Genomic DNA, 15043 nt, shown 5'->3' with positions numbered 1-15043 from the left:
AACAAAACCCTGTTTAAAAATTGCAGAACAAGAGATTTGGGGAGGATTTCTGGGATCCAGTTCGGGCAAAGACCTGCGCATTCCATTGAGAACCCATTATCGGTTTGCAGAAGAACAGAACAGGCGCTGGATTTATCTCAAGGGATTCGAAGCAATCTAGACAACACACGCTCGCGCCTGAGGCAAAAGAAAACACAGGGCCTAGCCCCGTTCCCATCAACCTGTCCTCTAAAACATTGTTTTGGGCTGAGATTGTTTTGCCAATAAGCATTAAGGCCCTGCTTCTTTAAAATTCAGAACGGGTAGCGCGGGCTGCCAGCCCATAATCATAGCCTGCTTTTTAACAATCGGCTAAACTTACTTGTCAAATCCGCGTGCAGGAATCCTCTCCAGCAGGGCTGCAGCTTAATTTTTTTTTTTTATCTAGCCAGAAGGAAACTCATTAGAATAGTAGCAAGCTAAGCTAAAATTCGTTACGCTATCAAGAAGTTCAGCTTTTGCTGTGGAAAAAAAAACACCCGGATTCTTGTTCGTGAACAGGGAGCCAGACATTTAAGGAATAAAATGAGAAGAGGATACCAAGGTTGGGGTTTGGGGGGGAGGGAGGGAGGTAAACTGCAGAAGTGAACAAATTTGCCCCATCGGGGTGAGACGCAGCAGTCGAGGGCTACGATTTAGTCCACCGTCAGCACAATTATAATCACCAACCCTATTACCACTAGCCTACAGAAGATGGAAATATTGTATTGTCGAAGGCTTTCATGGCCGGAATCACTAGGGCCATGGTGGGGAACCTCTGTCACTCCAGATGTTATGGACTACAATTCCCATCAGCCCCTGCCAGCATGCCCAATTGGTTCCCCACCAGTGCACTAGGGTGTTGTGTGGTTTCCAGGCTGTGTGGCTGTGTTCTAGTAGCATTTTCTCCTGACGTTTCACCTGCATCTGTGGCTGGCATCTTCTGATGATCCTCTGAAGATGCCAGCCCCAGATGCAGGCGAAACGTCAGGAGAAAATGCTACCAGAACACGGCCATACAGCCCGGAAAACCCACAACACCCCGATGGAAATATTATTTCTTAAATTTTAAATAATATGTCCAGAGCATATCTCTACAAGAGTGCCAGGAACTGGAAGAATCCACAACTGGACACAGAATGAGTTAAGTTCCTACTGCTTAAAACTGTGACACTGGAAGATACGAGGCCAACAGCTCCCGAGGGTTTGACAAATTCCTTGAGATCTGGGCAGTGGAACCTCGGAAGAGCAGGGTTTGTGGAGGGGAGGTGTCTCAACTGGGTTTAATGGCATAGAGCCCACCTTCTAGGTCAGTGGTTCTCAACCTTCCTAATGCCGCGACCCTTTAATACGGTTCCTCATGTTGTGGTGACCCCCCAACCCTAACGTTTATCCATTTTACAGATGGAGAACACTGATGCAGAGCTTCTTAGGCAACCCCGTGAAAGGGTTGTTCGACCCCCAAAGGGGTAGAGACCCCCAGGTTAAGAACCACTGGTCTAGGCCAGTGGTGGCGAACCTATGGCATGGGTGCCAGAGGTGGCATTCAGAGCCCTTTCTGTGGGCACACACAGAGTGTCCCCCCCCCACACGCAAACATCTAGGCTAGCCTGGGCCACTGGGCTCGATTATTAGCATTAAACCTAAGACCTAGTTTTGGGGACGCAGTGTAGGTAACCCTGTTAAGCGCTGTGAAACCCCACTGATTTTCATGCGAAGAACTAAAGTGTGATCCTTTACCTGGGAGTGAGCTCGGTTGCTGGCAATGGGGCTTGGTTCTGAGTAAACCCTCCTAGGGTCATGATTCACCCGTTGGAAGAGTTGCACAGTTGCTTCAAAGCAAAGCCACCTTCTACCACCAAGCTTACTCCTGAGTAACACACGCTTTGGAGCCAACCGTTTTTTCTAAACTAAAACCTCAGTATTTGGGTTAAATTGCCGTGTTGGCACTTTGCGATAAATAAGTGGGCTTTGGGTTGCAATTTGGGCACTCGGTCTCGAAAAGGTTCGCCATCTCTGTTCTAGGCAAACTGATCTCCATTGTTTGGACAGCAGCTGTTACTCCAAGAGGTCCCCAATCCCCACTTAGAAGTTAGCAAGCTTGAAAATCAGGAAAGTGGTTTGGGGGCAGAGTGTCAGTGTATTGAAGCTGTTCTCCCTTCTTATGGCCAGCAAGAGCTTACATCCTTCCTTCCTCTTCGAGGCAGGAGAGGGAACCGAAAATCCCTCACCATGAAAGACTGCGCATCTGCAAGATGAAAAGTCAAGAAACAGTTGATCATGTGCTACATGGAGCAGCAGCGGCGTAGGAGGTTAAGAGCTCGTGTCTCTAATCTGGAGGAACCGGGTTTGATTCCCCGCTCTGCCGCCTGAGCTGTGGAGGCTTATCTGGGGAATTCAGATTAGCCTGTGCACTCCCACAGCCGCCAGCTGGGTGACCTTGGGCTAGTCACAGCTTCTCGGAGCTCTCTCAGCCCCACCTACCTCACAGGGTGTTTGTTGCGAGCGGGGAAGGGCAAGGAGATTGTAAGCCCCTTTGAGTCTCCTACAGGAGAGAAAGGGGGGATATAAATCCAAATTCTTCTCATGGCAGATCGGGGATTCTAACCTGTGTCTGTAAGGAGCAGCAGTGGCGTAGGAGTTAAGAGCTCGTGTATCTAATCTGGAGGAACCGGGTTTGATTCCCAGCTCTGCTGCCTGAGCTGTGGAGGCTCATCTGGGGAATTCAGATTAGCCTGTGCACTCCAACACACGCCAGCTGGGTGACCTTGGGCTAGTCACAGCTTCTCGGAGCTCTCTCAGCCCCACCTACCTCCCACGGTGTTTGTTGTGAGGGGGGAAGGGCAAGGAGATTGTCAGCCCCTTTGAGTCTCCTGCTGGAGAGAAAGGGGGGGGATATAAATCCAAATTATTATTATTATTATTATTCTACATCATTGCACCCTGTACAGTATTGATAGGACCAGGTTGCTCGAATCTTTATTACTGGGTAGCAGTGGACTTACTGAGCAAGACAAGACTGTATTTCTTTTAAATAATGAAGTTACACATGCTCTTGAACAGACAGCTACATTTCTTTGCTTTGTAATTCTCAAACGGTCTTAACTTTGTATTATCATCACTATTGGTTATTTTAATGTCGACTATTTTATATCTGTTCTGCCCAATAATAATCTTGTTTGACTTATATGCCAAAAAAGGTTCTACCCTGTTTCCCCGAATATAAGACATCCCCGGAAAATAAGACGTAGCAGAGGTTTTGCTGAAGTGCGAAATATAAGGCATCCCCCGAAAGTAAGACGTAGCCAAGTTTTTGTTTGGAAGCATGCCCGACGAGCAGAACACAGAAAAATAAGACATCCCCTGAAAATAAGGCGTAGTCGAGGTTTTGCTGAAGTGCGAAATATAAGGCATCCCCCGAAAGTAAGACGTAGCCAAGTTTTTGTTTGGAAGCATGCCCGACGAGCAGAACACAGAAAAATAAGACATCCCCAGAAAATAAGACGTAGCAGAGGTTTTGCTGAAGTGCGAAATATAAGGCATCCCCCAAAAGTAAGACGTAGCCAAGTTTTTGTTTGGAAGCATGCCCGACGAACAGAACACAGAAAAATAAGACATCCCCTGAAAATAAGACATAGTGCATCTTTGGGAGCAAAAATTAATATAAGACACTGTCTTATATTCGGGGAAACACGGTATATATTGATACTGAAGCAAGAGCTTTTGTTTGGATCCACAATTGGCCTTTCGCTTGGCCGACATGCCTTCCGCTCACAGGCCAAGACATTTCACACTGAACCTTTAAAGACTGAACAAGAAATGGAAACTAATTCAAAGCTCGACAGGCTGGACAAGGTTTCGTGGTGTATCTCTGCTCTCGTCCTGTCTGACGTTTGGACTGAAAGATGAAACCCTCCCAAGAATCTGTTTTTCATTATTATTTCAAAGTTTCTAGTCCTTGTAGCTGGGGGGGTGGGAATAATCTTGAACAGCATGTTTTCCTAAAGATCTGAATGATTCTATCTTCCTCGCCACACAACAAACTGACTGCCGAGAAGCAACACACACTGGGAGGAAATCCAAGGAGATGGAGCAGTTCTTTGCCAAGATAGAAAGCAGAAAAGCGCCATAGCCAAAGCCGAACTTCCGTGACCAAAATCAGGCGAGTGAGCCAGACATTCACATGCTCCTGCTTCGCAGGACATAAGTCTGATTTCATGTTTCAAGTCGTCACCAATGTTGTCATGAAGAAACAGCTGCCCACCACTCCAAGTCTGCCAAGATCCGCCTTCAGGTATATAGACATTGTAGACTCACATTTTCAAGATGTCTTTTGCACAGCCATGTAAGCTGTATGTACTGCTGGCAACTCTGTTTGGGGGGATCCCCGGAGGTTTATGGGACGAGGCTGCGGATTGCGGAGGGGAGGTACCTCAATAGGGTACCACCCTCCAAAGCCGCCATTTTCCCCAGGCTACAACAACAACCTTTATTTGGCATTTAAAAATAGGTTCTAGAGCATTGCCAGACATTTTTGAAATACAAATCAAGAGTACATTCAAAGCGCAGACAGGAAGACTATATAGCAGTATACATTACTTAGAAAGTTCTGTCACTTGTAAAAGAAATTTTGCTACTTTTTTCCAAGAGCACGACATCTGTGTTGTTTAACAGAAGCTCCACAACAGAACAGCCAGAGTCACGTTCAGATTTGTCTAGGGCCAGCCTGGGAGAGAAATTCCTAATGCCCACATATCTCGGACAGTCAAGAATAATGTGAGCAAGAGTCTCCACTTGATTTTTACAGTGTGGACAAACCCGATCCTGGAGAGGGATGGATAAGTAGCGACTCTTTGTAATGGCCGACGGGAAGGTATTGGATCTGGCCCTTGTGATAATCCTTCTCTGTTGGGGTTCAGTTAACAGTTCAAGATGTTTGGCTATGTGCCCCTGTTCCGGTATTATTCCGACAGAGAGGGGTGAGCATGGTTTATTTGCTCGCCCCAACAAGATATGATATTCCTGTTCTAGAAGTTTACTTTTCAAGGTTTGGAAAATTTCTCTGGGTGTCAGCATACAGAGATCTTCCAGTAATAAACCTATTGAGTAAATTTTTGATTTGAGAAGTTGATACCATTCGGAGGCAAATAGGTCTATTTTCCCCAGGCAACCTGTGGATCAGCTGTCATTTTGGGTCCCACCTGGACATTGGCAATCCTAGCTCCAAGTTCCCTTGAATTGCCTACTGACAACGAACACGGAGGATTCCATCTTCCATGCCACATAACAGGCTGACCACAGAGATGCAAACAATACTCACAGCAGGAGCCACAAGCAAATCACTGAATAAAAACCTTGTTCAGACAAAGAATGGTTGTCCCTCTACGTGCACTACAAAGCAAGATAAGCAAAGCACAAGATCAGTGTCCCCATCAGCACTGTGGGCTGGGGTAGTTGGGTCTTGGTCCAATGTAAAGCAGGAAGGCCTGAAATTTGTATTCACCAACACTTACAAAAAACTGAAGCTTTGAAGAAGCAGGAATAGGAATCTGTAACTGAGAATCCTTGGTATTCTGACCATACTATTTATGCACTAAATTTACATTCCTTTCCTTCCTTTTTGGAAGAAAAATCTCAAGGATACTAACAAACGCAGAAGGAATCTTCATTTCTCTTCTTCTCCTTTCCCAGAATGGCATGTAATTATATCACGGTCTCCAAAATTCCCAAGAGTCTATCAGAAGTCACAATACTTAACTAGTATTTTGAAAAGCAAGATAAAAACATGGTGGCCAAATGTACAAGAAACAGGCAAGACTGAAGGCCTCTTGGTCTGGGTTCATCAGCTACAGACTGGATCACAACATCTGTCCACTTATTTTATTTATTCAACTTCGTGCTAGGTCAGGTTAAATTGCTACGTTAATTGTAGGGAGTAAGGTTATTGTAGGTGGGTTGTGGGGGAATCGTATTTTGGATATTGTTATGTTATTTGCAGTTATTCTTGCATTTGTAATTTATTGTAGTGTTATGCTGTGGTGAAATGTTCTGCTATTGTTGCTATGTAATTATTTATCACGTTATTATGTGATGCTATGTGAAATGTTAGGTTATTGAGATTCTGTGATTATTATATTCCTGCTGTTATGAAATGTTATATTTAATGTTGGTGTTATTATATGTTGATTTACTTGTTATGACTTGTTAATGTACAAGAAACCGCCCTGAGCCCTTTGGGGGTAGGGCGGTTTATCAAATCGAATAAATAAATAACCTGATTACATTATTGTCTGAATTGTTGGGCTGGGAGGCTATTGAATCTGGTTACTAGCCTTACTGTTTTTTATTATTATGTTATTGCATATTATTATGTATAATTTTTCTGTTGTGCACCGCCCCAAGCCCTCTGGGGGAGGGCAGTATATAAATATCATATCACTTTCCACTCCCCAAATGCTAAGAAATCTAAGAAATCACTCAGCAAGCCAGATGAATTGATTTTGTTTGTCTCGGTCTCATGCCTATCATTTCTACTAATTTCCAGGCCCGTGCAAGAAGACAGACACAAAAAGAGCCACAAACTGACACACACCAAAACCTTGAGCCAAATGTAATGCAATAAGGAAGGGTACAGGGTACCAAATGCAACTTCCTCCTTTCCAGGTAGACGGTTTGCTCTGCCTATTCTTAAACCACTGCTAACTCGGTTTTCCCAATGCGCACTCATGCTGCTATAATACCAGCCCTGCTGCCATTTCTCACTGCACATCAGTTCCTCAGAATCCACCATAGTCCTAGCAGGTTGCTTGAGAACACTATTGAAAATTATGAGATCAAATTACAAAATGAAAGACACTGCAGCGGGTAATTGCTACAAGAGTACTAATGTATTTCTGCCGTTCACTAAGAGTTTTCACGTCATCTCCCAACAGCCGACGGCTGCGTCTGCTTAGAGGGATCTTGCTGAAGGAAGTACTGAAGTGAGAGCTGCTAAAAGCACAGGTTTTCTACCTTTCTTTTCTTTTTTTTAAATCTCCAAACCAAAACAATTGCCACAATGAATCTAATGCCACTTTTGTGCACGTGTATGCATAAGTAGACCCATATAAACTAAGGTTAGGGATGGGGTTCTCTTGTCCCTTGAGTACCTGTTTCAATATCTCAAAAGAAAAAACTTTCTAATGGCCTTCCTACTGCATTAAGACTCGTTCCGTCCTCTGCAACACATACCCCTGTGCAAACAACCCATTGAAATAACTCTCTGTGACGCAGCACTTCTCACAACAAGCAGTTGCAAAAGAACATTTAGGCGCTTCCTGGCTTGTTATGCACAAGGTGTCTGCTGCGCAGTGGCCGCAAATGTCTGCCACAGCAAGATTTCTGGTATGGATGTTATTTCCTCATTCCCCGCTTTCACTTTCATTCTCTCCGTGGCGACACCACTTCTAGCATGACTTTAAGCTGCTTCACCACCAAAGTGTGGCAGATTTGCCAGTGAGCACAGCTTTGCCCTGGACATCTTCCCTCTGCCCACGGGCAGCCTACCTAGCTTTACCCTGCTGTCCATGCCTTCCCCCTTGCCCCCCCCCTTCCATGCTGCAGGTTCCTTCCTACTTCCTACTCTCCTGCCGGCATCTTTGGGTAGCCAACAAGTGGAAGTCAAAGAAGCTCAACCACATGGGCTTAGCCAAAACACACCAGCCTCTAAGTTCCCATTTTGACATATCAATATCTTGATATAATTATAACAAAGAGTGTTTGGAAATAACAAGCCTCTCTCACCTCCTGCAACAGCAGCAGCAAGAATTTGTATGTGTGTGTGGATGGGAAGGGAAACATATCAGCTCTACACATGGTCCCCTTCTTCAGCAGTGTGTGGTCTAGGGAACTGCTTTGGCTCTTTCATTTAGGGGGGGAGATTATTTGTAGAAATGGCTACAATACTGATATATCAATCTTCCTTCTCTTCTACCTAGCGTTGTCAATATAACATTAATTAAAGGGTTTTTACAAAGTCAGCAATCTTGAGACTACTGGGGATGATGAGATCTGTGCCTTCAAGAATTGACTTGATGGGCAGAATGAAGAGAACCAAGAAAAGAAGGCCCAGGAGAGTTCTCAGCATTGAAGCTGTGGGGCACTGGGTGAGTGCTTGTAAACCAGTGGTTCTCAACCTGTGGGTCGCGACCCCTTTGGGGGTCGAACAACCCTTTCACAGGGGTTGCCTAAAACTCTCTGCATCAGTGTTCTCTATCTGTAAAATGGACAAATGTTAGGGTTGGGGGTCACCACAACATGAGGAACTGTATTAAAGGGTCACGGCATTAGGAAGGTTGAGAACCACTGCTGTAAACAGAGAATCACAAGGAAACTCCGCTACAAGCCACTGCACAGTGAGGAACCCTGAGGTAAGCATTCCGTGAATAACGGGCCCATGAACGCAAGTCTTCTCCACTGGTGGTGATGGAAAGTCACAGTCAACTTATGGTGACCCCTTAGGGGTCTCAAGACAAGAAGCAAACAGCAGTGACTTGCCATTGCCTGCCTCTGGGTAGCAAACTGGGCTTCCTTGGTGGTCTTCCATCCAAGCACTAGCCATTGGCGACCCTGCTAAGCTTCTGGGAGCCATCCAGGTTAGGGCCTTCTGCCTCAGAACAGCCAAAGTCCCATTTCCGTAGATTTTCTTCCACTCTAGGTAGGGTTCTGAACCTTACTTTAAGCAAACATATGCCACGACAATGCACAGGTGTGCTTTCACGCAGCCTGCACAGCACATGAATTACAGTCACACACACACACAACCAAGTTGTCCTCTGAAAAAAGAACACCCTTGCCACAACTCCCACACTCTCCAGGCTATTCATTCTCCATTGTGGCCATCGGAATTCCAGAGCAGCGGAGAAAGACCTTCTGCACACCCCAAGAGACGAAGCTGGTTGGGGCCCGAAGGGAATACCACAGCCCCCCCCCCTCCCCTTTCCAGGGGATCGTCAACCAAAAGAATGCCCCATCTGCTCCTACTCTGTATTTATTCACGGTTACGGCTTTGATCTTCTTGTTTACCCAGCATTCAGCAGGCAGTTGGCTATTTTTTTTTTTGGACTAATCAAGGATGTAATGATCTTGAGCTGATTTTCCGCTGTTGGGTTTGTTTGTTTGAGTCAATAGTTTTACAGTGTGGGCTCTCTGGCTGCTGCTTTAAGAAATAAATAAACAACACACACCATACCTGCAATTTATACAATGCAAGAGGAAGAGAGTTTTTTTAAAAGAAAGTATGCATTACAAACGGAGAGTATTCTACCCCAGTGAAAATTTTAAACACATCTGCCTTCGTCTATAAAATGTATCTCCTGCCTTTCCGCTTAAAATGTCCACAGGGTGGATCCCAACAACCACAACGACACACAATCTGAAACTGAGAAGATGCTACCGGCAGCACAAAACATCACCTGTGCTTTTAGGAGCGAAGCACAGCAGAGGAAAACAGAACCCTGTAGTGCAGGCCAGACAGTGGGAGAATAATATTTAAAAGAAATCCTCAACGTCACACAATCAGCAAGTTTTCGTGGAGCTGTTTAAGTATTTTGCAGAGGGCGGGCTTGCAGGAGAGGAAACAGGGCCCACCAGAGTACACCTGCAAGAGCATCGGGTCCTTGAGATACACACCTGAACCTACCTTCCATTTAATACCACACCTGAACCTACCTTCCATTTAATACACACCTGAACCTACCTTCTATTTAATACCACAGAAATCATGGGTGATTCAGGAGTCCTTTAGTTAAATTTTCATTCTTGGGAAGCAGCCCCTCATTTTGGCACTGGAACTGTTTCCAGGAGCGGAAAGCTTTTCTTCCCTTTTGCTTGTATTTTTGTTTTTACACTGTTGCGAAACAGACTCTGCGTGCACGATGCCAAAGTGGCCGCTGCGTTAGGTTTGTTGCAGCCAAACCAACAGCCATTTGGCATCTGAAAGTCTAAACTCACGAACTGTTAGGTTCAAGTCCAGCAGCACCACCTTAGAGGCCAACAAGGTTTTTGTGGTTTGAGCTTATGAGAAATTAAAGTTCCCCGAGTCATATCTGATAAAGGGAACTTTGACACTCCAAATGCTCATACCCTGAAAATCTAGTTGGTCTCTGAAGGTGGTTCTCGACTTGAATCCAGCTCTTCTACTGCAGACCAACGTGCAGAGGAGTACCGGGGTAAACGGCGCCTGGAGACAAATTGTACCCCTTGTCCCTAGGTAGATACGCCATTGCCAACGTGGCTACCTTGCAGAAGTTTTATTGGGCTATCCCGGCAAAGCAAGCTTGGGCCCATGAATGCTTCTTCTCCAGCACGTGTCTAGGTTGGCCAGGGACATGACTCAGGGGGCAGAACTTGGCATGGAGGAGGCTCCATCCCAATATCTCCCATCAAAAGGACCAGGGAGTGGGTGATGTGAAAGAACTCTAAAGAGTTGCCACCAGTCTGAGCAGAAAATATTGACTTGGACGGACCAAAGGTCTGAAATCAGTAGGAGGCAGCTTCAAGTGTCCAAAGTGTCCAGAGAGGGCTGACTTTCTTTTTCCTTGTTTCCAAAGAACTGACCGTGACCCACGCCATTCCTCTGCACCCGCCTAACCTCCTTCTGCTTGATCTGCCCCTAAAACTTTGCACAGCATGGACAGCTACCGTTGGTCAATCGAGATGCAACAAAGAAAGACGCAGTGGTGGGATCCAAAAATTTTAGTAACAGGTTCCCTTGGTGGTGGGATTCAAACAGTGGTGTAGCGCTAATGGGACTGGGTGGGGCATGACGGGGGCGTGGCCAGGCATTCTGGGGGCGGGGCATTAATAATTTCTCTGTTACTGTAAAAAAAACTCTTACTGTAAAAAAAAAGTTCCTAATTTCCAGCTGGTATCCTTCTGTCCATAACTTAAACTCATGATAGCAAGTCCTATCGTCTACTGCCAACAGAAACAACTACTTCTCCTCTAACTGACTGCCTGTCAAATACTTAATACTTTCAAAGACTTAATTTTGTTTCTAGAAATCAAAAGGAGGAGACTTTCCTTAAACAAGGAACTTTACCCTATTTCTAAAACATGTTTTTAAAACAGCCCAACAGGGAGAATGATCCCGTTTTCTACCTTCGCTAACCAGCCACATAGGAAACAACAGGACTTGATGATTTTGGGACCGAATGGAATTTCTAACGGAAAAGCAGACCCAGTTAGTCACCCCCTCTCGGCACACACAAATAATTAGTAGCCCACTCTCGGGAACTGGTGAGAACCTGCTGGATCCCACCTCTGCTCTTGGGGCTCTTGACCAGACCAACATTTTAATGACATTAGAAACTTGTGATGAGCTGGAGCACGAAAGTGCTGCGCGCAGTCGCCACAGGTGCAGCCGGTAGCAGGCACCAGGGGCCTCCACCCAAGTCCTGCCCTACAGAAACGACTAAGGGCCACACAGACAGGCCCCTTCCCCTTTCAGGATCCCAAATTCAGCACCCAGCCAGAGGAGCGTCCCTCTTCTCAGCCCCGCCCCTCTCCAAAGAGGCCGGCTCCGCTTTTCCGGCCGTCCACGGACTTTTATTCCCGGGCGGCGCCAGGCCCCACCCGTCTCTCCAGCCACTCAAAACATCCTCAAGCGCGCAGAGGCGCCTCCCGTGTCTGTTGGCGTGCAAATGCGGCGCGCTCTCCTGGACGCCTGGTCCCGTCCCTGACCTTCGCCCCCCGTCCTCCCCGCCCCCCCCCCCGCCCCCCCGCGCCCGGCTCGCTTCCATCCCGGCTGTTACATAAGGCGGCGCTTGCGTGCAGCGAGCCCGGGGAGCCAGCCAGCCAGCCAGCCAGCCAGCGAGAGAGAGGCGCGTTTTGGCTGCTGCTGGGCGTCTTAGTTCATCTTCCCGGCGCTGGCTGGCTGGCTGGCTGGCGAGGGAGGGAGGCGAGGAGGAGGAGGAGGAGGAGGAGGAGGAGGCGCGCACATTTGGGTCAGCGGGTTAGCAGGCTCCGACTCAGGCGACCCGGCGGGCCTCCTCCTCCTCCTCCTCCCTCCTCGACCCTCGGCGTCGTTCTGCACGCGCGACGCCCCCTTACATAAGAGCAGCCGGGCTTCCCCTGCCCCTGTGCGCAGCAGCAGCAGCAGCCCGGCCGACCCACCGACCGCTCGCTCCGGCCAGGCAGGCGCTTACATAAGCTGGCACGGCTTTCCAGGGGCGCCTGCCCGCCTGCCTGCCCGCCTGCCTGCGAGTGGGGAGCCGCCGGGGGAGGTGGGGCCAAAGAGCGCCTGCCTGCCTGCCTGCCTGCCTGCCTGCCTGCCACACATGAACAGCCAGCCATCTTCCCAGCCGCCCGGGCGGGAGGGCGACGCAGCAGCCGGGGCGCTCTGGCCGGAGGAGGGGGGGGGGGCGCCCGTCCCGGCTCTTCCGCCAAGGCCCCCAGCTGCCCTCACCCCCGGGCTCGCCGCCTCTGGGGGGAGCAGTCCCTGCAGCTCTGCGGGGGATGCCCTGGGGGAAAGCAGGGCTGGCAGGCTGCCACAGAGTCCCTCCCTCCCCCCCCCTCCCCTCCAAAAAAGCAGCCCTTTTCTCCCGGGGAGCTCTGACCCCTGGCTCTCAATTCCGGAGCGCGCCCCGCCCCCACCTGGAGGTTGGCAACTCCCAACTTCCCTTGCCCCGGCCGGCCGGTGGGAAGTCGCCAGCCCCGGGCTGCGCGGAAAGATGCCAGCGAGGCGGAGCGAAGGGAGCGCCCCGCCCCGCCCCCGAGGCTGTTTGCCTGCGGGGGGGGCGAGAGGGACACAGAGTCCGGCGGGACCCCCCGGGGGAGGTGAGGGGGGGGGAAGGGTCCCGGCTTGACCCGTCCAGAACCTGGGGGGAGGAGCCGGAACTGGGGTCAGACACGTGTCGGGCCAGGCGGCGTCCGGTGCGCCCAGAGGGTCGCCTGGGCTAGGGGCGTCCCTCCCCCGTCGCTGGGGGGCCCCGAGCGAGCGAGCGAGCGCGCGCCCCGAAGAAGAAGCCATGAAAAGTTTGCCCGCCGGTGGGAGCGCGCCCCGGGAGGGGGGCCCTACCTGCGCCTCTGCCGCCCGCGTAGCTCTGCCGGCGGGTCGGGGCCGGCGCGTCGCCTTTGCGTGCCGCCTCCAGCTCGGCCGGGGGCTCCCTGGCGCCGGCCCCCGCCTCCGAGCCCTCGCCCCCGCCGCCGCCGCCGCTGCTGGTGCCGCTGCCGCCCCCCGGCTCGCCGGCCGCGGGCTCGGGGGCTGCCGGCGCCGGCTCCATCTTGCCGCTGCTGCTGCTGCTGCCTTGCCTGCCTGCCTGGTCCCCCCGCAGCCCGGCTGGGCGATGATGCCGAGCGCGCCTCCTCCCTGCCTCGGCGGCGACTGCTGCTTCCCGGCGCAGCTCTATGGTCGGTGGCGGGGAGGAGGCGGCGGCGGCGGCGGCGGCGGCAGCCAGGCGGAGGGGCGGGCGAGCGCGGCGGCGGCGGCGGGGAGGCGCGGCTGCTCGCCTGTGACCACAAGCAGCGCTATAGCGAGAGCGCCGCCGCCGCCGCCGCCGCGCTCTCCCCGCCTTCCCGCCGCCGGTGTGGACGCGCGGCAGCCGGGCTCGAACCCCCGGCCGCCCGGCCCCGCCTCGCCTCGCCTCGCTCCCCACGCAGCGGGCCCCCTTCGCACCGCCCGGCACGGCAGAGGGCTGAGCGGAGCTCCCCTCGCTGCCCTCTGCCCAGACCCCCCGGCCGGGAAGTGGGCCCCTCGCCCAGCCTGCCGAGTGACCCGCTTGCCAGCCCATGTCAGGCTGATCCTAACTGGTCCGCCTGGCATGGAACCAGAGACACCAGACCACGGCCACGCAGAGCCAGCTGGATCCAGCCGTCAAAGCCTGCCACAAGACCTAACTGGTCAGTGTCATGCAGAGGGCGGCCTTCCTTGTTGAGTTGGTCTCCAAGCTCTGGAGACATTGGCTGTGGTGGGCGTTCCGGGCTGCGTGGCCGTGGTCTGGTGGATCTCGTTCCTAACCTCTCACTTGCATCGGTGGCCGGCATCTTCAGAGGTGTGACACAGAGGGAAGTCTGCTACACACCGTGTCCAGTGTTTGAACATTCCCTTCTCACTGGACACAGTGTGTAATACGCTTCTCGCTGTGGTGCGCCTGGCAATGGAACGCCAAACAAAACAAAAAAGTCTTCACTTCCTGGCAGGAAGCAGAGAGGAAGACAGACGAATGGGAAGGGAGCTCTAAACGTTTGGTGCCGTGACCAAGAAGGCCATGTCTTGGGTAGCCGCTCATCTAGCCTCAGAACACGAGGGCGGGGGCAGCCAAAGCAGACCCTCGGAAGATGACTGAAGGGGTCTGGTGGGTTCCGTCCTTCAGACCCATTGGTCCCAATTTGTATAGGGCTTTACAGGTCAGTAGCAGCATCAAGCCCCACGGCTCCCGTCACCCAGAGGTGGGATCCAGCAGGTTCTCACCAGTTCCCGAGAGCGGGTTACTAACTATTTGTGTGCGCCGAGAGGGGGTTACTAATTGGGTCCGCTTTTCCGTTAGAAATCCCATTAGGTCCAAAAATCATAAAGCCCTGTTGTTTCCTATGTGGCTGGTTAGCAAAGGTAGAAAACGGGATCATTCTCCCTGTTGGGCTGTTTTAAAAACATGTTTTAGAAATAGGGTAAAGTTCCTTGTTTAAGGAAAGTCTCCTTCTTTTGATTTCCAGAAACAAAATTAAGTATTTGAAAGTATTAAGTATTTGACAGGCAGCCAATTAGAGGAGAAGTCGTTGTTTCTGTTGGCAGGAGACGATAGGACTTGCTAGAATGAGTTTAAATTATGGACAGAAAGATACCAGCTGGAAATTAGGAACTTTTTTTTACAGTAAGAGTTTTTTACAGTAACAGAGAAATTATTAATGCCCCGCCCCCGGAATGCCCGGCCACGCCCCCGTCGTGCCCCTCCCAGCCTCATTGGCGCTACGCCACTGTTTGAATCCCACCACCATGGGAACCTGTTACTAAAATTTTTGGATCCCACCACTGCCGTCACCCAGTGTG

The 15043-nt window shown here is 50.5% G+C and overlaps 1 protein-coding gene across 1 annotated transcript in view; it reads right to left on the bottom strand.

Moving 5' to 3' along the window:
- RORA (RAR related orphan receptor A) overlaps positions 1-13286 on the bottom strand; it is a 293221-nt gene extending 279935 nt beyond the window's left edge. The window contains exon 1 of the mRNA XM_048481881.1: positions 13076-13286. Coding sequence (XP_048337838.1) covers positions 13076-13280 — 205 coding nt within the window. The 5' untranslated portion in view covers positions 13281-13286. The remainder of the gene's footprint in view (positions 1-13075) is intronic.
- Between the last annotated feature and the right edge of the window lie 1757 nt (positions 13287-15043).

The sequence above is a fragment of the Sphaerodactylus townsendi genome, linkage group LG17 (genome assembly GCF_021028975.2).
Source record: "Sphaerodactylus townsendi isolate TG3544 linkage group LG17, MPM_Stown_v2.3, whole genome shotgun sequence".
NCBI classification, from domain to species: domain Eukaryota; kingdom Metazoa; phylum Chordata; class Lepidosauria; order Squamata; family Sphaerodactylidae; genus Sphaerodactylus; species Sphaerodactylus townsendi.
The sequence above is the reverse complement of the archived record's forward strand: the minus strand, read 5'-3'. Positions and strand labels throughout refer to the sequence as shown.